This window comes from Siniperca chuatsi, linkage group LG3 (genome assembly GCF_020085105.1).
Source record: "Siniperca chuatsi isolate FFG_IHB_CAS linkage group LG3, ASM2008510v1, whole genome shotgun sequence".
NCBI classification, from domain to species: domain Eukaryota; kingdom Metazoa; phylum Chordata; class Actinopteri; order Centrarchiformes; family Sinipercidae; genus Siniperca; species Siniperca chuatsi.
Window position 1 is genome coordinate 34,787,078 of NC_058044.1, and position 23,061 is coordinate 34,810,138.

General features: G+C 41.2%; 1 protein-coding gene across 2 annotated transcripts; it reads right to left on the reverse strand.

The window, feature by feature from the left end:
• Positions 1-2,954: 2,954 nt before the first annotated feature.
• LOC122871105 (zinc finger protein 316-like) lies at positions 2,955-23,021 on the reverse strand. 2 transcript variants are annotated; one of them, XM_044185752.1, is made up of 4 exons: positions 22,243-22,861; positions 14,009-14,085; positions 13,716-13,830; positions 2,955-5,877 (listed from the first exon to the last, which is right to left on the reverse strand). In XM_044185752.1, exons 1-4 carry the CDS (start codon positions 22,517-22,519, stop codon positions 4,844-4,846), a joined length of 1,503 nt encoding a protein of 500 aa, XP_044041687.1. In that variant the 5' UTR covers positions 22,520-22,861; the 3' UTR covers positions 2,955-4,843. The 2 variants fall into 2 exon arrangements, with proteins under 2 accessions (XP_044041687.1, XP_044041697.1); XM_044185762.1 differs by lacking the exons at positions 13,716-13,830; positions 14,009-14,085 and having other exon boundaries at positions 22,243-23,021.
• Positions 23,022-23,061: the final 40 nt, after the last annotated feature.

Below are 23,061 nucleotides of genomic sequence, written 5' to 3' on the forward strand. Positions count from 1 at the left end.
ACCTTCTTGCATCATCCAGCACCATATTAATCCTTTCCCACTTCACCCCTTTATTTCAGCAGCATAATTTATAACCATAGCAACAAATGCCAGAAATAGTTTCTTGTCCATACTGATGCTCTGATTATCTCCATTTCTTTTCTGCTCCTTTTCCTTTTGTACTGCCACCATTTCACCGTTTCTCTCCATTCTCTTAGCAGCTTCAGCGTATGACAATCCCTTTTCTGCTCTGATTTTATTCATTTTTACTTCCTTAATTCTTTTTGGACACTGTGCTGATCCCGTATGGTGGTTTCCTTTGCAGTGCAGGCACTTTGCTTCCTCTTTCTCCACTTTGCACTCCTCCACATTACAGTTGTCCTTCCCACATCCCCCATATCTTCTGCCTCCTCTTCATCCTGCAACAACATGTCCATATTCTGAGAGGAGCTCTCTCGTATGGCCTCACCCTGTAACACACATAATCTAGATACACTCTTTCCGGCAACTCCCCCTCAAACGTCAAACACACCGAGTTACTGTCCTCCTTTTCCCCTTTTCTGAATCTTGTCAGCCTTCTTGCCTCACATACATCTTTAACCTTCCGAAATGACTCGGCCTCTACTGTCAGTGGCACACCGCTTAGTACTCCCTTCTTCTTTATTTCTCCCCCGAGTGGGAAGCAATTTACACTGCTATAATCTCTAAATGCACGAATCTTCAGGGCTTTATCTCTCTGACGCTTTGATACACAGTCAATGATAACCATCCCACTTCCTGTTATCTCCTCCTACAAACTCTTACAACTTTTTATTTTCAACTCCTCTCGAGTCCTCGTTTCCAATTTCACGCTCCTATTCCTCCTCTGACTCCTTTTCTGCCATCGCCCTTCCTCCCACAAACATTACCTTTGATATTACTCTTCTTCTTCTACTTCTCTCGGTTTATTAACTTTAAGGTGCATACCGGCACGTATTGTAGTGTTAAACATCATGTCATTTACCTATTACTTAAAGGGACAGTTCACCCCAAAATCAAAAATATATATTTCTCCTCTAACCTGTAGAGCTGTTTATCATCTAGATTGTTTTGGTGTGAGCTGCAGAGCTTTGGAGATATCGGCCATTGAGATAATCAAGATAATCCACAGACCTTGTGAGCAGTTTCACGTAGGAACTATCGGTACAAAGAAAATAGTCACTACATGAAACTGCTCACAACAAATCTGGGGATTATCCTGAGTACCCGGGTCACGATCTCTGGAAACAGATGTTGCTGCTGAGTTTTTCAGATGTATTTTCTTGGCGCTCTGAGCTTCACAAGCCGAGGGCCACGTAGTCCCGTTATATTCAAACATGCAGACATCTCCAAAGCTCTGCAGCTCACACCCAAACTATCCAGATGATGAACAGCTGTACAGGTGAGAGGAGGAATACGCATTTTAGGTTTTGGGGTTTTGTGCATTCCTCTATGCTTCCTTCTAGTGTTACCAAGTGTGCTGACTCCTCACAACATACTCTAAATTTCATAGATATCATGATGTATATGACTATCATGCAATTTTTTTGATGATATTGCAGAATGGCCTGTATGGTGACAGTGTTTTATAATATCACATCCATAGTGGCTCTGAGATTCCTGAGCCGTGGTGTCAGTGGGAGACAAGCTACAGTATGCCCTTTGACCTCTAACTGTTGACAAATGACATTCACCTTAAAATGTGGAAATTAATAGTTTTTAGTGGCTTGTGCTTCTGATCTTTAGTCAGTTGAGTTGAATTTTGGAACTCAGTTGTTGGATGGGTTTTCTCAGAGGGTCTCTTTTGTCAGTCTTTCTAAAAGCTGCAACATGTTTTGAGGGGTTTCGGTAAATTTGTAACTTCTTCTGTGCCCAATAGTAACATTTGAGAAGCTCATTATTTGAACATTTTAGCAAATGTAGATCCAAGCAGTGTCGCCACAGAAGACCTGAGGGGAAATTAATTACATTTTTTAGTATAGTTGTAGACACCTGCTTATGTAAGAATATGGCTAAAAAACCAAGAGAGGAAAGGAGTGAAAAGAGAAAAAAGAAAAGAGAGAGAGAGCTGATGCCTGTCAAGGAAAACAAGTTTGTCTTATTTCATTTCAAACTAAAAATGAAAAATATTAATATATTAAAAATATTATTGTCCAGATTTACAAATGGCACATTTTAGCAGATCTTGGCAGTTGTCTTTGAAGAGGACATCACTTATCTAATATGAAACAGGAGACCCAACTGAACTAAAAGCAAACACATTTAAAAGTTGTCCATCATATGCATCTTTATTTTGATCGTTTCTAGACAATTTGCCAAAAAAAGTTACCCCACTTATCGGATGTCACATAACTTTTTCATTCATTTTTTTTACTTGTAAACTCTTACGGATTTCAAAACTACTACTCTACTTTAAGAGTTCACAGATTGCGATTTATATGTGGTAGAAGTGAAAACATTTTTCTTGTCAAACTGAGTGCATAATTGTCTTTTCCCCTGACCCTTGTTGCTGTGCGTGTGTGTGCAGGCCTCCAGGGTGTGAAAGCAGCTCCTGGACTGGGTGACTGAGGCACTCGGCAAATATTAAAATCAACTACTCAGCTGCTACAAACACTTTTAGTGTGAGAGAAGTCTGAGATAACAGCAGTGAACTCTACTCAGCTCTCAGTCACACTCTTCATTTATCAGTTTTGTGCATTTGTGATAATCTGGTTTACACATGTATCCATTTTGTATCCTTTGTCACTGTAGCAAAATGCTAAGGAAATCTGCTGTTATTAATCGTATGAAAGCAATACATTTTGCACTTTTATTTGTGGTATATATTTTGTTTCATCACTTCTCATCTCCGTTTAGGCAAGTCAAATTCACACATACTCTCGAGTCTCGATTATAAAGACGGTCCAGCCCTATAATAGAGGTCAGACCACAGAAATGATGCCCATAGCACAGCCAAGTTCATTGCAAACCTTTTACATGTTTAATGATACCCATACATTTTAAAACACTGGAACATGTCATGAAAGAATACTAAAAGGCAAAATATTTGTTTTAGCTGTGCAACCTACAGCTAGTGCCAATTACATCCAAACACCTACACATACAAACACGACTCTCTGATATATATATGTTTTTACTTTACATATTTTTACAGTCCTTTGTTCTTTGATAATTGAGAACAAAGAATGATGGAGATTAAAAAGACTGTTACACCTCAGGTTTCAATCTGTGAAAAATTGAGAAAGGGGGATTAAACCATTGCAGGCCTGTGTCAACTGAGCTTCCACCTAAAAAAATGTAATATTCTGATTCCACTGCCCAATTCTGGAAACACACGTAGAGGTCAATCTTCTGGACAACAGCACATTACATATTCCCCTCTATTCTTGAGAAATGAGGAGTAAAAAAAAAAATACTGACAATCACTGTGACAGACGTAATCATGAACACAATCATAGACAAGAAAGTGCAGGCCTGCACTACAAGATTTACTTCAAGTGCCAACATTTACTATTCAACACTAGGCTGCTTCGAGAAAGCCACTCATTAATGATACTGTCGCAATATAAGTAATAGGGTGGACGATATGTGATAAATACATCATGAAAAACTAATTGTGTATCAGCACTGCCTCCAAATTTTGCCCATGGCTTTAACAAATAGTTATGGGAACATTTAAAGTGCTTTAAAGGTAGAGTCTGACATTTTGCAAAATATACTAAAGAAGATGGATGTTATATGATTTCTGAGAGTACAGTACAGAGATAGGTCCAGGATGTGGTTAGCCTAGTTTAGCACAAAGACAAAAGGCAAGCAGAAGCAGGTAGCTTGTTAGCTGGCTCCGTCATAACTTTAAAAAACAACTACTAACAATTCCAAAGATGTCATATTTTTATGTTGTATCTTAGCTAGCAAGATATTCACCAATACATCTCAAGGTTGGGTTCATTGACAATAAAGACAGTGCTTAAGAATGGCAACCATATTATGAACACCACAATTCAGAAATGCTTTGTACTATCAATGTTCAGCTCAGAAACTGCTATCTGCTTCTACTTTTTCATTACTACATATGTTGACTACATAAAACATGTGATGTCAGTAAGACAGCTTTGGAGTTGTTGAAACGTGTAGCTGTTTTCCTTTTGACTTAGCTAGGCTAACTAAGCTAACAGGTTCCCCCTGCTTCGAGGCAAAAAATATACTGCAAATACTTCAAGCAGAACTTTCATAGACACTTTGCAGTGTGAGTATTTAAATCCTGTAGTGCCAGCAGTCCTAAAACAAACAAGAAAAGCTGTGAGTGTCTGGAAATGTGAATCTGGTTTTAGAAGTCACAGTAATCAACTCATTACTTAAATACTATAGAGCTCAAAATATGGTGCTGTTCATCCTGTTTCACCAGGTGGTCAGGCGACTGGAATGATGGCTGTGCCATGACCCTCTTCTCCTGGATCAGTGCATGTGTGCTAGCTAAAGATAGTCTGTCACAAACAAGACCATTTGATGACAAATGGATGGATTAAGTGTTATCAACACTGTCTCAGGCACTCTTTTCCAGTCCACTCTGTGATCCTCTCTCAGTTTGAAACAAGGAGTAAGAAAAGGCTAAGAGGGCTTTAGGGGAAATCCACCTAAAAACAGAATTCACATATTACCGCTATGATCTAGGACAAATATCAACTCTACGTGCCATGATATCACAGGATACAGCCTTGTTTCTCATTTGTTCGTGCATACATAAGATGCTAGAATTCTCATATGAAGGGATTTCAATCATTCACCCTTCAAAGAGTCCAAACTGTACGAGGATCACTTTCAGATGCCACCTCATCCAGCGGTCAGCCTACAGGCCACACTGGGACTGCTGCCGATGTCTGCGAACGCTACACATTTGGCTGAAGGACTGTCCGCAGCGTGAGCAGCTGTAAGGCTTCTCCTGCGTGTGGACTGTGCGGTGCCTCTTCAGGTGGCTGGATGAGATGAAACTCTTCCCGCACAGTGTACATCGATAACGCCTCTCCCCAGTGTGGATGAGGAGGTGGACCCGCAGATTGTTGGGCTGGGCAAAGCCCTTTCCACAGTGGGGGCAGGTGTAGGGTCTCTCCCCTGTGTGCACCCGTTGGTGCAGCTCCAGGGTGGCTGCACTGGGGAAGACACGCCCGCACACAGCGCACACCACAGGTTCTTTAGCAGCGCCACTCCTGTAAGGCCGCCTCTGGCTGGTAGTGGTGGCAGAAGGAGCTGTAGGGGGAGGGGGTGGAGGAGGCGGTGGAGGTGGTGCAGCTACGACAGCAGCAGCAGCGGCAGCCATGTCGAAGGAGGCAGCGAAAGCAGCCATTTCATGAGCGCCACCTGTGAAGAGCATGGTTGGAGGGCCATCTAGACTGTCTCCTCCTCCCTGCGAGGGGAAGGAGGCAGAGGGGTGGCCAGTTTCTGAGTTCCCCAAACCCAGCTGTGCTACTGCATACGCTGCACCAAGATGGCTGACCCTCTCCTGCATCCAGGCCAGGTCCAGGCCCAGGCTGTTGAGGCGGTCGGGGCTGGGCTCATCTGAGGCTAAAGGGGCTGACAGCTGAGAGGGATTAAGTTCATCTTCTGTAGTATCATCTGTCTGGATCTCTGGTTTTAGAGCACCATCTGTTAAGCTCCCTCCAAGGTCCCTGCGAGCAGCCTCGGAGGCTGGGACCCCCCCACTGCTGACTGTTAAACTGTTGCCCAGAGGCTTGGTGGCTTTACGTTTCGCTCGAGGCCTGCAGGTCAGATCCATTGTAGCGTCAGTGGGGGAGCAAGAGGGCTGGGTAGTGGAGGAGGTGATGTTGGTGACACTGGTGTCAAGAACAATATCACTGGGGGGGGGTTCCTCACTGGGCTCCAGGGCTGAAGAAGGACAGACAGGCACAGAGGAACAGGGTGAAGGGAGTTAAAGAAAAAGAGGGAAATTCAAAGAGAATCATTCAGAAAAACATTATTGCTGTACTGTTCGGCTCTCAACTCTCAAAAAGAGACAGACAGAGAGGGCTGATGAGGATTGACAGGAAGAGTGTGAATTTTAGGAAAATCAAAAACTATAAATAAATCCGATTTGGGGACAAATCTAGGCTAGATCAGACCCAAGATATTCCAGTGGACATCAGTTTTCTCTCTCTTAGGAAATCCAAGTTGTTTCAATTCAATTTCATTTTTTGAAATAAAAATATTAAAAAAACTCCTTTGGTATGGTCCATCCAACATGGTAATCATTTGTATTCATTTTTGCTGTAGCCTAGTGTTACCAATGTTAATAGCTGGGATTTAATACAAGCCATGTTTAAGCCAGGCACATTTAGTCAACAGCATTTCCTTTATTTAACATACAAAGAAGTTAGAACATGATAAAAAATTCTCGGAGGATGGGTGAGGCAAGCCCACACCCAAAAAAAGAGCATCCACAATCCCTTGTTAGCAACGATACACCTATACCACACACTAGATACCACACTGGTCACTGTTGTTCATTGTGGCCTCATCTACTGAATCTCTGTTTTTCAATTATACATCGTTTAAGCCTCAAAATGTTTCAAAGCTGTCTGTTCCACTGAATTGCCTCAACTCTATAAAATATTGGATGGCACATCATTTTCTCCAGTTAAACAATGACAAAACAGTTCTTATTTCTGCCCCAGGTGGCATTGTCCCAAAGGTGACGGAAAGTCTTGGCCCTTTATCCTCTTCTGTTAAACCTACAGTCCGTAATCTAGGAGTTTCCATGGGCCAAGCTTTAGTCTTGTTTAGTTGTTTGGTTCGCTCCTGTTTCTACCAGCTGAGAAACATTGCTAAACTGCATGGTCAGGCACCTGCCTACATTAAAGAGCTACTGCAGCTTATAATACCAGTAGAAACTGGAGGTCCTCTGATCAGGGTCTGTTGGTTGTTCCTTGCTCGAGGCTCAAGACAAAAGGAGACTGTGCTTTTGAGGATGTAGTGCCTAAACTTTGGAACTCTCTCCCATTGGACTTAAGATCTTTGGACACTGTGGACTCCTTTAAAAAGCAGCTCAAGACCCATTTGTTTGGACTTGCTTTTAAAAAAAATACATATTTATTGTCTGATGCTTTTTTCTATTGTTGTTGTTATTGTAAAGCACTTTGTGGTGTCTTCTCTTGAAAATTGCTATATAAATAAACTTCATTATTATTTCTGGCAGGCTTCACAATTCTGTTTTTAATTGCATTTATTGTGAAATATTAATATTTTGCTCATTTACATTATAAGTTACACACACATTATTTACAAAGATTTTATACAGAGTATATCAGCAGGGTTGTGCAGAGTTGTGATGTAACTTTTTGTAGCTACAATTCAGGCACACAAGTTACTGTATGTCACGTTAGTGCCATGAATGAGTTGTAAACAAACACTTTAAAGTAGATCATTTAGGACTAACATACTTATGATAATAATACATATAGCGACATAAATGAATGATATCATCTTCAGCATCTTACTGATATATTATTTACTAAAAATATTCATCTTTTTTTTTAGCTTAACTTTGTATCAGAACTGTCATTTAACATTATATCAGCTTAAAAGAAGGATTGCTTATTGTGATATATCAAATTCAACTGAATTGTAACAGGAAAATATTGTAAAATAACTTCTCACCTGTGAAATATTAGTCTGGCATTTTCTACTATTTGAACTGGCCAGAACCTGCTGCAAGATGGCAGCGGCAGAGATCCTCTCTCCTACTCTCCCTCTCCATGTGTATGCATTCTTATCCTATTAATGCATGTTACTAACTCAACATCTTCTCTCTCCCGTAGTTTTGTGCTTTCTCGTCTCTCTCCTCAGGCTTCTGTCACTTTCATCAGGTATTTCTGCCTCCGGAGCTGCAGAGACTGGATCTATGATTGCAGGGCCTCCTACTGCTCCCATGTTCCTGCTCAACAACCGCTACTACAATTATTAGTCTTATTACTACTATATCATTATTATTCCTATCATTATTATTATTTTATTAATATTACCACTACCATTACATTATTATTTTAAAATTCAATGTGGAATTTGCATTGTGCTACTATATGCTCTCTCGCTATCTTTTTCCTATCATGCCCCCTTCCTCTGAAATAACCTCCCTGCTGACATCAGACAGTCTGACTCCATTAAATCCAAACTTTTCTTGTTAACCTTCAGGTAGCTGCTTATTTATGATTGCCTTGTATCATTATCCTTCCGCAGGTCGGTCTCAGTCTAATGAATCTACTACTGTAAGCCGAGTACTTAAAGTCCATGTTTGTCCTGTCGACGAAAAAACTGTAAACTTTCTGAAAACCACTGCATCTCTTTAACCCTCTGTTTGTTTGTGTCCCACAAGCACAGCTGTGTGCCTCTCTTTCAATTCAGTTCAATTAAATTGGACTTTATTGGCATGGGAAACAGATGGATAAAAACATACATAAACAGAAGAATTGTGATATTAAAATATATTCAGATAAGTAAGATAGGATAATAATAATAATGATAATAATAATAATAAATAAAAAAATAAAACTGTAGACTTGCAGTTAAAATACAAATACAAAAAGTGAAAACTAAACACTGCAACATTTGTGTGTATGCGTGTGCATGTAGGTCATGTCCCTTAGGTTGTGGCATGTTGATATACAGTGGTGTGAAAAAGTGTTTGCCCCCTTCCTGATTTCTTTTTTTTTTGCATGTTTGTCACACTTAAATGTTTCAGATCATCAAACAAATTTAAATATTAGTCAGAGATAACACAAGTAAACACAAAATGCAGTTTTTAAATGAAGGTTGTTATTATTAAGGGAAAACTAAATCCAAACCTACATGGCCCTGTGTGAAATAGTGATTGCCCCCTAAACCTAATAACTGGCTGGGCCGCCCTTAGCAGCCCTGACGAACACCTCTTCTCTGGGTGAAGGATTCAGTTTATTTGTCTTACCATTTTTTGTTTGGTGTACATGTTTGTTAATTAAAGTGTGATGGGTGTACACATGGTCGGTGGGGTAGTGTTTTGGGAGGAAGCCAATTTCATTTTTACGATGGAGTGTTCTGCAAGGAAATCAAGGATTTTTTTATTTAGAATACTACAGAGCAGTTTACCTAGAGAACTGCTGACACAGATGCCACGGTAGAGATTTGTCCCCACTCTTATGAATAGGGGAAATGAGCCCCTTGCACCAGATGTTGGCAAAACATCCTGTACGATATTGAACAACTTCAACACAAGAATAGAATACGACAGAATAGTTTACCTAGACACACTGATGCTACGGTAGTTACAAGGGTCTGATTTGTCCCCACTCTTATGAATGGGGGAAATGAGCCCTTTGCACCAGATGTCGGGAAAACATCCTGACTGTAGTACAATATTGAACAACTTCAGCACTGTACCCTGCATCTCTGGGGCGCTGCATTTGAGCATTTCGTTTTTAATGCTGTCTGGACCACAAGTTTTTCTTGGCTGGAGAGACTTTGTCTGTGTGGTCAATTATTCCCAAATAATTGGGAAATCAAGGGGGTTTTGGTTGTCTTTAATCCTTTCTTCTAATGTTTGGAGTTTGTCTTTTATAATACATTGATCTGAATTAATTTGATTTATTGGTATGTCTTTGTACAGATTTTCAAAATGTGCTCTCCAGATGTCACCATTTTGGATGGGTAGTGCTTGTGGTTGCTTTGTGTTAAAGTTGTTCCACATATCCCAGAATTGATTTTGATTAATGGCGTTTTCAATATCTTCAAGTTTTCTGTAGGTATAATTTTGTTTTTTGTTCCTAATTGTACATTTATATTTGCTTAAAATGTCATTGTACCTAATGCATAAGGCTGGGTTGTTTGGTTGGCGATGTTTTTCATTTGCCATTTTTCTCAAGTCTTTTCTGACAGTCTTGCATTCTTGATCAAACCATTTGTCTGTGTTTTGCTTTTTAACAGGCTTCCGTTTTTGTTTAATAAGGTTAGCTTTAACAGCTCCCTTATAAAATATCATACTGATATCATCACCTTTTTTACACCATCTCTGGTAGGGACATATTGATTTTGATTATATACGGATATGTCATTCATCAGATCAGGTGAGTTCATTTGTCTCCACTGTCTTGGGCCCATCTGTAAGTAGGGTTTTATTCTATACAGCTTACTGGGTTCCTTTTTGTGTCACTCATTTGACCTGAGAGTTTAAAGAACACATTTATTTGGTTGTGGTTTGAAAGGGGGGATTGCTGTAAGACAGCGAATGCACTGATAGTGGAGGGGTCCATGTCAGTGATTGCATAGTCTACACTAGACCTAAGAGCTGAGGAGTATGTGAATCTCCCTAAGGAATCTCCTCTGAACCTACCATTAAGTATGTACAGGCCTAAAGGCCGACAGAGTTGCACTACCTCCCTGCCACTTTGGTTTATTTCAGAGTCAAGGTTGTTCTGAGGGGTGATGGTTGGTGATGACATCAGGTTAAATTCCTGATCATCCATGCGGATCTGGGTCTGGAAATAGGTGATTTCTGAGTCGAGAGTTTCAAAAATGTCTTCTTCAAAATAAGGAGAATCTACTGGGGGTATATAAATAGAGATCATTTTGACACAGTGTTTCTATTAACACAATAACATCAACATCTTGATACTACTGCTATTGCTATCATTCTATTTCTCAAGTGACAAGGTGTTCTGAGTATGCATCTTAGCTGAACAGAAGCACGGTGCACAGGGTGTGCAGCATCTCCCTGATGTCTACCAGCTCAGAGGTAGCAGGGGGAGGGACTGTGGCAGTAGGCTACAACTGCAGTATAGCTCTGCTGCTGTCGGTGGGGAGGGGGACCAGGGGCAGGTGCTGCCACATAACACATAGCTGCTGAAGCTGTAAAGGTGGTTGGTGGGCAGGGGCTAAGGAGGGAGAAGGTAACCTGTTCTGATTGTGCTTCAAAGTGGTGAGGTTGTGGGTGCGTGGTGATGGGGAAGAGGAGCCCTGGGGGCATTGTGTCCCAGGGCCGTGTCTTTGAGGGTATTTGCAATATCTTCACCGGCTCTCTCTGTAGATGGAGTCCATCATAGAGGTCCCAGGTGCCAATGGTTGGATGGAGGGCCAGGTGGACATTGGGTAAGGTGGCACATCTTCTTATGATCTCCATATTAATGTCATGGATGACATGAGAAGGGGTGTCTGTCCTAGGCAGCAGGGTCGAGACCACAATGGGGGTCTCAGGGAACTCCCTACTGGCCTGCTCTGCCATCTTCCTCACTGCCTCAGCAGTGTCTTTATGGAGGCTGTGTATGTCATTTGTTCCTGTGTTGATCACCAGGCATCGAGGGCTCTTGAGGGTCTCCTTTTTTAAAAACTTCATTGCCTGACCTGTGGTGCTGCAGCATTTAGATAACACTTACCAGGAAAAAAGCTTGTTTGTGTCCAGGAATTCCCTATTAGAGTCAGCCAGCAGGACCACTTGTGGGGCTTCCTCTGGAAGGAAGCTGGAATGGGCAGAGCTGGCTGTTGGCAGCTGGCTGTATGGATGTATCAGCAGGTGCCAGGGTATTGTTGGGCTGAGTGCAGAGCAGAGAGGGTGGGACAGAGACAAGGCAGGGGTTTGAGACACTGGCAGGGAGAGTCTGTGTCTCAGTACTTGTAATTGTGGGGACTGAGTGTTGGTCTCTTTCCTCTATTCTCAGCATCTTCCCTCACTTTGGCTAACTGTTCTCTTGTTTGAGTGCCTCTAGACTTCCTCTGAGGTCAGATGTCAAGGCCTGGTTGTCTCTCTTTAGCTGCTGGAGCTCCTCTTTAAGCTGCTGTAGAGTGTTGTCTGGGTGGTCAGACAGCCTGGCTTGGGTCAGCTATTTGAATTCAGCAAAGTCCAGCTCCAGCAGAGCCATACTCTCCTTCAGCTGGTTGGTGGAGCTGGCAGGTGTGGGAGGAGCAGAGATGGATAACCCTTCCCTAATGGGCTTTCATCATCATCATCATCATCATCAGAAGGGACATTGATCCTCTTGGTGTCCACCTCAGCTTTCAACTGGGGAAATGCCTCTTAAAAGGACTCCAGGTTGGCTTCATTCCCTTGGACCATGACCTTTCCTTTGGTGTAGTATGTGATGGTAAGCAGAGGGTCATCCTTGTCAAGGTGTTCATCTTTCCAGATCTTTAATCTGCCTCTTGAACCAATGCCCTCGCTGGATACATATGCTTAATTGCTGCACATCTTTATCTTTCCAGATGTAGATGGAATCAGTGAAGAATATGAGGTTATTCTTCTTTTTGTTGGGCGCAATCAGTGAAGAGGTCCTCTGGGTATTCATAGAGTGTCTTCTCCTTGTGTTTCTCCCTAGTTGTTCCACTCGTACATTTAGCAGGGTACTGAATCTCCTTGCTCTCTACTCTGAGAGCTGTGCTGTGCTGCCTTCTGATCGGTTTCCATGGTGACAACCTGTTAGGCTAGGCTCCTAACTAGCTACTTACTTTGCTAGTTTTTCTGGCCTACAAACACTGGCAAAAAACGGAACTATGTACAGTTTGCCAGATATATTGTTACCAACAAGAATCTTTAAATTTTTCTTCTTGCCTTTATAAGGTACCTCTTCTGTTAGCTTCTTCAGTGCAGTTTGTCCTTTGGAATGTTGGTAGCAGTTAACAGTTGCTAGCTAGCTTGACAGTCAGCCAGTTGTTTTGATTTAAAAAATATATCCATTAAAATCCAAATAATTTCTGAAGATTATTTGAAGGTTATTTTGCAAAATATCCCACTTTTTTAGGTCCACGTTTGAGATGTATTCAGGAACTCTTTGGTGCAGTTACTCTTATGGAATCTCTCTCTCTCACCACTGTCGCCAAGTGCTTGCTCATGGTGGGAATTGTTGGGTCTCTGTAAATAATATTATAAAGAGTACGGTCTAGACCTGCTCTATAGGACAATTGCAAGGAGATAACTTATGACTTGACGCTATATAAATAAAAGTAAATTAAAAGTGAATTGAATATATTTATGGTTAGCAACAATGTTAGCTAACTTTTGTTAGCTTGTTAGCACCAAAGGCCAGGGAAATAAATTAAAACAGCTTTGTACCATGGGAATTCAATATGATTTAGCTACTGAGGTGGCAACTATTAGGTCATCAGTATGCTAGCATAACTTGAATCTATTATTGACACAGAGAAAATATCTTGTCTGTTGTGAATCGTATCGTGATTCCCTTCTGGAAACCAAATTAATAGACCTAGATAGACCCTTTTTACAGCAGACATCTGACTTGTCATTGCAGGAAGAGCATAGGTGAAACTAATAACAGTAATGATGGCTCAGTTTTAGCAATCATTGCAATGCAATAAAGCAATCAATAATGTTATTAGTGACACATGTTTGGCAAAGTGTTTGCTTGAGCTTAGAGGTTGATTCTTGACCTTAGAAAGACATATCTGCGATAAAATATTCTAAACTCAAGGTTCATCTGATCAAGGCCTTGGGATACACTCAAAGCTTCAGAAAAAGCTACTAGGTGAACCTTTTGTTTAGAATGTTTTATCACAAAACTGGCTGCTAAGGTGTATTAATGGAGACAAACTGACTAGTCGACTGAAGTCCAGACGTGGTGTAAACTTTTCATCAGCTGTCCTCTAGTATATCTTCATATTCTGCTTTGTGTGTATTAAAACCAGAGTAAACATTGAAACCATATGAATAATCAATGAATCACTGATTTAATTATGTACAGAGCCACACTCACCAGTAGACAGGCCACACTCTGCCCTGATGTTGACCTCCACCTTGAGGTCCAGGTTGCAGTCGTTTTTCTCCACTTTCTCCTGCTTCACCAGTGGCAACACATTGGTTTCCTCCTGCTGTGATACAGTGAAAAGCAGCTGGAACATGACAAGACCTATCTGCATTTATCAGGTAATTTATCACAGAGTTCATGAACCTAGAACTCAGACCTGTAGTATAGCCCTGGAATAGTTGTGAAGTGCCCACAAGACTCAATAGACCACATTTAAAAACATTCTGCTGATTAATGTTTACCTTTGAAATGCAATGGAAGGATTTGTCTTCAGAGACAGCTGGAAGAGGTGACACCAGAGACTGATGGTCGTCAGGTCCTGACAAAATAACACAGAACACTGAGCAAGTATTGTCCACAGGTTTTCCTGCCTTGTGGGATTTTGGCTAACCACGTCATCATTTAGCATATACAACCTATATCTTCAAAATAATTTCTTAGCTTCTGAATGAGCTCCTATAGCTTCAGATTTACAGTGCTTCAAATAGTGTGCTATCTGATTTCTGATAATGCTCTGTTCTTATGTAAAAATATCATTTGATTTGCAGTCTGTCACTGGGAGTGAAAATGTAGTAATGCAGTAGTATAAAAAAACTTGAAAACTGAAAAAGCCACACCACAGCAGCAGCGGTCAGCTCATGTATGCATGCAATGCCTTGGCACTCAGCCTGCACAGAAACTTGAGTGTTTTTTAAATGGAGTTTGGCACACGACATGTCCCAGTTGGTGAAAGCTAGATTTCCACTTTTTTTTTTTTTTAACCTTCCATGTGTCGCCACCACGGAAAGCCTTGCGCGGTGCATGCCGGGGCAGGGAGCCTCTCTGTTGGGGTACCACAGCACGGAGAGTTGGTAACGGATGCCGCCTCTTTCTGGATCCCGCTTGCTTTCCGTGATATTACTTTTAACCGGGACTCCTGTCCGGGGGTTTGTGTTAGTTTCCCCCCTGGAGACGTGGAGTTGTTATTTTCGTTGGACGTGGCGATTTCCCCTGACAGTCAGTTTGGAGGTTTGTTTGGCTCGGAGGGGGAACGTGCTTTCCTGTGGCTGTCATTCCTGTTATTACTAGTTTATTAATATTAACACTATAATTACTATTCTACTATAAAAAAATAATAATAATTCTTCGTGGTCTTTGCATTGTAACTCCCTAACCCTATCCCCTTCCCCCTTCCCCCAATCCCCTTCTCTCTCTCTCTCTCTCTCTCTCTCTCTCTCTCTCTCTCTCTCTCTCTCTCTCTCTCTCATGGCAGCGGCGGATGGCCATCCACCATTGAGTCTGGTTCTGTCCGAGGTTTCTGCCCTCTTAAAGAAGGTTTTTCCTTGCCACTGTCGCCAAATGCTTGCTCATGGTGGGATTTGTTGGGTCTCTGTAAATAATATTGTAAAGAGTTCGGTCTAGACCTGCTCTATAGGAAAAGCGCAAGGAGATAACTTCTGTTATGAATTGGTGCTATATAAATAAAATTGAATTGAATTGAACTGAAAAGTGCCCCAAGACAGTAAACCACTCAGCTGCCCCCAAACCAAATCTTAAGTTCTTTAAAAGTTACAATATAATTTTTAGTTTAAATTCCACAAAATACAAGCAGCAGGGAGGAATACGTCCATCATTCGTTGGGTTCAGGCCTCTAAAGTAAAGTATTTCTGATTCTGAAAGTGCGGAGGCAGCTGACACATAGCATTGTGCTTCCTCACCACAGGCCTTTCAGAAATTTCAGGAGGTTGTCCAAAACAGTGTTAAGACTGTGTCCTGACTGGATATTCTCTTCTCTGTGGTGCTTCTGAAGCTGATAAACTGTACTAAAGTTTAAGATGTTGAAGAGTTAATCCACCTTGACTGTCAGAGGGCAGGAAACTGCTGCTGCACCGCTCTTTGTATTTTGAAACTTCTAGCCACACACCTGTCATTGATGTCACAGTAGGAGGTCTCTTTTAAATTTTTAAATTGGCCCACCTCCACTACTGCAGGAAACACTGAAATAGCAATGGTGACATAGGTTTTTGTACACTTACCACTATGATAAGAGCAAATTGGACAAAGTAATAAAGCAATTTAACTAAAGAGAAATTGTATGAACACCACAGTTATCAAAGGTGATATATTTGGCCACTTGAGTGCAGCACAACAAGCTGAAAACACAACACTGCAGAGTGTATCCCTGTTCAGCAGTGAGGGAAGGCTAGCAAGAGCAAGTAGCCAGTTGCGTGGCCTGGCCTATAGTCACTGCTGGCTCATTATTGAAATAAGCAGGGATTTGGTTTTGCTGATGTTACTGGCCTTCTTTCTAGGGCTGCCCTGACCTGCTGAAAGCATCCATCCTACTGGAATAGGTGGTGCTATTTTATCTAGGAATATAGACAGGTATTTATGTCAAGTTTGACATTAGGGACTGAGCACTCAGCAGGTGATTAGAGATCCTGCTAGATTTTATAGTTAGTGCAGATTTGGAGTCCTCTAGCTTATTCTTCACAAGTTCGCTTTCCCTACATATGTGAAACACCATCGCATGTGCAGGCCATCAAGATTTTCTACAAATAATGGAGGTATCTGGTTCCAATTAATACGTCATCTACTGCTAGCTGTACAGATTGGGCAGTTACTGAAAGCTGCAGACCCAACAGTCACTCAAATTTGGCTTTATGAATAACAGATCTCTATCTACCAAAGCTGCACTGATAAATTATTTGATTCTTCAGTCTGGATATGACTGGCTTATGTGAAACATGGCTGAAACCAAATGTTTTCCTATCATTAAATGAAGCTTCCCCACCTGACTATACCAATGCCCATGTTTCTCGGGCTACTAAACAAGGTGGAGGTGTTGCTTTAATCTATAATTCTTTTTTCAATTTAACCTCCAATCTTGATATTAAATGCAACTCATTTGAGGCTCTTGTATTAAAACCATCTCAAACAACTATGAATTGCTCTGTCCAGGGCAACAAACTCAGATCATTCCACCTTGTGGTACTCAATAGATCGCCTGGCCCTTATTCCCAATTTTTAGTAGAGTTTGGAGATTTTATCTCAGACCTTGTTACTCATTCTAATGAGATTTTAATTATTGGTGATTTCAATATTCACCTGAATAAGGCCTTCAATCCTCTAAGTAAAGCCTTTCTGGCACGTCTTGATACTTTTGGTTTCACTCAGTCTGTACAGTAACCTCACTCCAGTGGTAACACCCTTGGCTTGATACTATCGTGCAGGTTAGAGGTTTCTGCTCCGACTGTCTCTCCTGTCACATCCGTGATGTCTGACCACTTTTTTATTAAATTTGAAGCGATACTAGTCTGCCCTTGTAAGGTTGGTGCTGATGTATTCACCACTTGCCACATTGGTCCGTCAACTTTAACTGAACTTGGTGAACGACTGCCTTTGGTCCTGGCTCTGTTCACTGCAGCAACAGACCCTTTTGGAAGTTGTAACAGTGACTTAAACTTCAATTCAATTAAATTGTATTTATATAGCGCCAATTCATAACAGAAGTTATCTCATTGCACTTTTCCTATAGAGCAGGTCTAGACCGTACTCTTTAGAGTTAAACACAGTCCTTTCTAGTTTCCTGGATCAGTTGCACCTCTTTCTACCAAAACAAGACGGTCAAAGAGGTCTACACCCTGGTTTACTGATGAAACACATGCTCTTAAGCAGGCCTTTGAGAATGGAACACAAATGGCGTACATCAAAACTGGAAGTTTACCTCTCATGGCATGAGTGTGTATTAAATTACAAGCATGCTCTGATTGCTGCCAAAGCAGCACATTTCTCTTGCTTAATCAGTAATAATAAACATAATCCTAGATTTCTCTTTGACACAGTAGCCAAACTTACTCAAAGGCAGCCGTCTGTACGCTGCTCGCCCTTTACAGCTCATGACTTTTTAGATTTTTTCTGCAGAAAAATAGATGAGATTAGATACAAAATCAGTTCCTCGTCTCCAGCTACTTCTGTAAAATCGCTAGTTCAATATTCATATGTTGAATCCCAGTAAGTCTCTCCTGTTACAATTTTTGTTTCTAAGTCATTCTAAGTTGGTTTTAGCTTCTAAACCAACCATCTGCCTCCTCGACCCTCTACTACATAAACCTTTTAAAGATCTCTGGCCATTTCTGGGACCTACAATACTGATTATTGTTAATTCATCACTTATGACCACACCTTGATCCAGGGTCTCTAAATAATCATCTCTAACCTTCCATTCTTTTCAAAATACTAGAAAGAATTGTGAGCAACTTTTGGCCCACATACTTAACAGCAATCGGAGATGCTGGTCATTGGCCCTGCTCGACATAGATACCAGTTTGATCAAATAACAGTAACTCTCGACAACTGTGTGATTTCTCAAAGTTTGACAGCCAAGAATCCTGGTGTTACGTTTGATCCTACTCTGTCTTTTGATCAGCACATTAAAGACATCACCAAGATCGCCTTTTTCCACCTACACAACATTCAGCTAAAATTAGGTATTTTCTGTCCTTGGCTGATGCAGAGATCCTAATTCATGCCTTTGTGTCATCGCTCGTTAATGTCAAACTTGGCCCAGGCAGCCAATCAAATAAAACAAGAGGCGGGCTTTGCTACTTTCCCACTTTCTTCCTGTTGTTTGACCAGCCAGGTGAATCTCTCAGGTGAGTATAATACCGTTTACTGTACCGATAAATGTTGAGCTTTGAGAGAGCTACTGAGCAGGGGTGCACGCAGTCCCACTCCACAGGCCCAACAGCTGTTTTGCATTTTTGAAGCGGCTGCGCCTGTAGTGTCTCTGTTTGATCACCCCTTCATACCTGTCTGATCTCCTTAAACCTTATATCCTATCCCGTGCTCTCCGCTCTCAGAATACAGGCCTCCTGTCTGTCCCCAGAGTTAAAAAGAAGTCAGCTGACTGCAGGGCCTTTTCCTATCGTGCCCCCTTCTTCTGGAATAACCTCCCTGCTGACATCAGACAGTCTGATTCTAGTAAATCCAAACTTTTCTTCTTAACCTTCAGGTAGCTGCTTATTCTTGATTTCCTTGTACCTGTTACCATTATCCTTCCGCAGGTCGGTCTCAGTCTCAATGAATCTATTAAGCCGAGTACTTAAAGTCCATGTTTGTCCTGTCGACGAGAAAACTGTAAACTTTCTGAAAACCACTGCATCTCTGTAATCCTCTGTTTGTTTGTGTCCTAGAAGCACAGCTCGCAATTCAGTTCAACTGGGCTTAATTGGCATGGGAAACAGATGTTAACATTGCCAAAGCATGTGTAAAATAAAAACATACATAAACAGAAGAATAGTGATATCAAAATATATACAGATAAGTAAATTGGGATGATACTAATAATAATAATGATAATAAATTGTAGACATGCAATTAAAATACAAATACAAAAAGTGAAAACTAAACACTGCTACATTTTTTTCTGCTACAGTGTGTGTAGGTCATTCACAGAGAGTTGAACTTGTTAAAGTAAATGTTCCTTATTTCAGTGAATGTTGTACATTGTAGGAGGAAGTGCATCTCTGTCTCAACCTCACCTTTCAAACAGTGACCACATTTTCTGTTTTCTTTTGTTGCCAGGATTTTTTGTGTCTTCCTTTTCGAATGCCAGTTTGTGGTTATTGAGCCTGTACTTGGTCAGGATCTATCTCTAATTTCTATCTCTGACAGTAGAGAGATATTCTGCCAATTCATAATCTCTTTTTAGGGCCAGATAACATTCTAATCTACTTTGGCTTTTAGTTTCTTCTTTCCAATGTTCCAAATAGGTTTCTTTATATTACGTTATAATTCGGTTTACTCTGTTTGGTGTTTGAAAAGCAGTGCTGTTGTGAGACTGGTCAGAGTGTGTCTGAGGGGGGGCAGTTAGTCTCAGCACCAACTGACATAGGAGACTCTTTTCTGGGCTCAGCTCTTGGGTGATTAAAACATGTGAGTGCTCTCTTTTGAATGTTAATTATCATTGCCTAATTCTGCTCTACATGCATCTGTTGGTGTTTTTCTGTGTACATGTAAAATGTATCTGCAGAATTCTGCATGTAAAGATTCTGTTGGATGTTTGTCCCAATAGGGTATAGCTATGATGACTGAGTGGACCAGACAACAAAATGGGCTGGATGACACTATCAAATATTTTAAGCCAAATTTTAATTGGAAAATTCTCTTTTAATTGCATTTAGAGCTCTTCAAGCTTTTTCTTTTAGTGCGTTCACTGCCATGTTGAAACTCCCTGATGCTGTTATGGTTATACCCAGGTAGGTATATCTCCTACTGTGTTCAATGATATGATTATTAATGATAAACTGGTATTTGTTCTCCTGACATCTGGGGCAATCTTGAAAAATCATGACATTAGTTTTCTTCATATTTACTGCCAGGGCCCAGTTCTGACAGTACTTTTCTACTATGTCCAGCTGTTTCTGCAGTTCTTGTTCAGTAGGAGACAGTAGAACAAGGTCATCAGCGTAAAACGAGACTTCACCTCTCTATCTAGGAGGGAGAGGCCAGAAGCAGCACACTGTACAGCAAGTTCATTAATATACACATTAAACAAAGTCAGCTTAAGTTGCAGCCCTGACGAACACCTCTTCTCTGGGTGAAGGATTCGGTTTGTTTGTCTCCAATTTTTACAGCACATCTATTTTCCAAATACACTGATTTAACCAGATGATATATTTTGCCCCCCTGTACCACAGTGTAAAAGGCTGTAATAGAGCCCATCGTGCCAAATAGAGTCGGAAGCTTTCTTGAAATCAATAAAACAAGTGAATATCTTACCATTTTTTGGTTGGTATACATGTTTGTTAATTAAAGTGTGAAGGGTGTATACATGGTCGGTGGTGCTGTGTTTTAAGAAGGAGGCCAATTTGATTTTTACTCAAGATGGAGTGTTCTTCAAGGAAATCTAGTATTCTTTTATTTAGAATACTACAGAATAGTTTACCTAGACAACTACTGACACAGATGCCACGGTGGTTATCAGAGTCTGATTTGTCCCCACTCTTATGAATGGGGGAAATGAGCCCTTTGCACAAGATGTCGGGAAAACATCTTGACTGTAGTACGATGTTGAACAACTTCAGCACTGTACCCTGCATCTCTGAGGTGCTGCATTTGAGCATTTCGTTTTTAGTGCTGTCTGGACCACAAGCTTTTCTTGGCTGGAGAGACTTTGTCTGTGTGGTCAATCCTTCCCAAGTAATTGGGAAATCAAGGGGGTTTTGGTTGTCTTTAATCGTTTCTTCTAATGTTCTGAGTTTTCCTTTTATAATACATTGATCTAAATTAATTAGATTTATTGGGATGTCTTTGTACAGATTTCTCTCTCTCGCTCAACCTAACCGGCAGCGGCGGATGGCTGCCCACCCTGAGTCTGGTTCTGCTCGAGGTTTCTGCCTCTTAAAGGAAGTTTTTCCTTGCCACTGTAACCAAATGCTTGCTCATGGTGGGATTTGTTGGGTCTCTGTAAATAATATTAGAAAGAGTACGGCCTAGACCTGCTCTATAGGAAAAGTACAATGAGAAAACTCTCTGATTATTACACTTCTGTTATGAATTGCGCTATATAAATAAAACTGAATTGAATTGAACACTGTCTATCAAGTTAGTGGTGAGTGGATGATATCCTGTTTATTCATAAGATGTGTTTGGTATCCTTCAGCAGCCGAGAAGGCCACGCTTTTTAAACATGGGAGAATCTGACACGTGTGGTAAACGTATTAATTCTTTAGAAAGACAAGATAACAAAGAAAAGAATTAAGACAGGAGAGATTTAGTATGGGAGGTGTAAAGTTTCATTGACATGAAAAATGTGAACCTGTCCTTTAACATGGGGCCTGATTTATTGCCTGATTTTGATGATCTGTCTTAAAGAGGATCACCTTCTTAAAATATAGTTATATGACATTCATTATTTCAGTTCTGTGCTTATATATTACATGTTCCTAAATGAATGTGTTTAATCAAATTACCACAAGGCAAACTGAGGCAAGGTAATCCAGCAGAGAAAAATTGGGGGTTAATAGGAGCCCAGCAGCAGAGTCCAGCCAGGCCGTTTCCATGTGGATATCCCCTAACATGGACAAATAAGACCAAAACTATTTGCAAGGCTGGAGGGAAGGTTAGAACGCAGCATTTTTGTAATTGACCTTAACTGACACAAATCCAGTCTATTCCAGGCCTTTAGTCCTCAACTCAGAAGCAAACCTTTCCCTCTGTCATTATGGCCAGCCTGCCATATGGTGCATTGATGTGTGATAGAATGTGTGCCTGTATGACGCTGAGGTCCACATTAGAGCACAGTAGAGTCAGAGTGCGTGCTCAGTCATGACAGCTGAGCTGGAGAAGTTAGGAAACAGGCATGTTCTCATATTGACAAAGACTGAACGCATCAGCTCTTTAATAAGCATATTACTGCATGTATGAGGACATATCTGTGTCATGACTCTCACACACGTCATGTTTCTTGCCTCCTCCATCTCCATCTATTTACCTTCGGGTGGCCTAAAATGAACGGCGTGCATTTCCTCCCGCTGACTCCGTCTCCTCATCTTCCTCTCGTAGCTCCGCATCTTGACATCCATTTCTCGTAGTTTCTGCCGCAGGGCATCGTTCTCCTTCTCGCTCTTCTCCCGCTCCTGGTCCATCTGGGAGCGCAGCGCCGCGTACCCATCGTCCACCAGCTTGCAGATCTCCGCCACCGCCGAATTAGCCAATATCTCTATAATCGAGGCGATTTGCGCTTGAAAGCCAACACAGTCCGCCATCATCGCCAAGTCTGTCTGTCTGTTCCTGCACGGACAGTTGCGCGCGGCGGACGGCTGCTCCCGCGGTGCACGCGCGCGAACAGATCCACACACTGATGTGTGACTGGTGACATGCAAACAGCTCACTGTTCAAATCACTCTGCCTTCTTTAATGTGCTCAGCAATGTTGTCTCTTTGAGGTGCGAGAGTCGCCTCCTGATGACGTCAGTTTGTTGTTCAGCATCACTTCACAGGCAGCTGTGTCTGTCAAGAATCGTAAATGTCCCCAACAAACGTGAAGAAGTCACAATAAAACATAGATTTTATGGCTGTTCCTACATTGTGGAGGATTATTTTGCAAATCATACAACTATGGTAGAAGCTAAAGATGTGATTTTATATTATGGAAACAAGAACCAGAAAAAATGTATTTTACATTAAAATGTATTCTATTTGGTAAATTTCATATTTGTAAGTCCAAGTTTTCTAAAGCACAGCCATTTGAATGATTTATTATTGAATTTGGACATTACACTCAGTCTATTAACCCTAATAACATTAGAAAT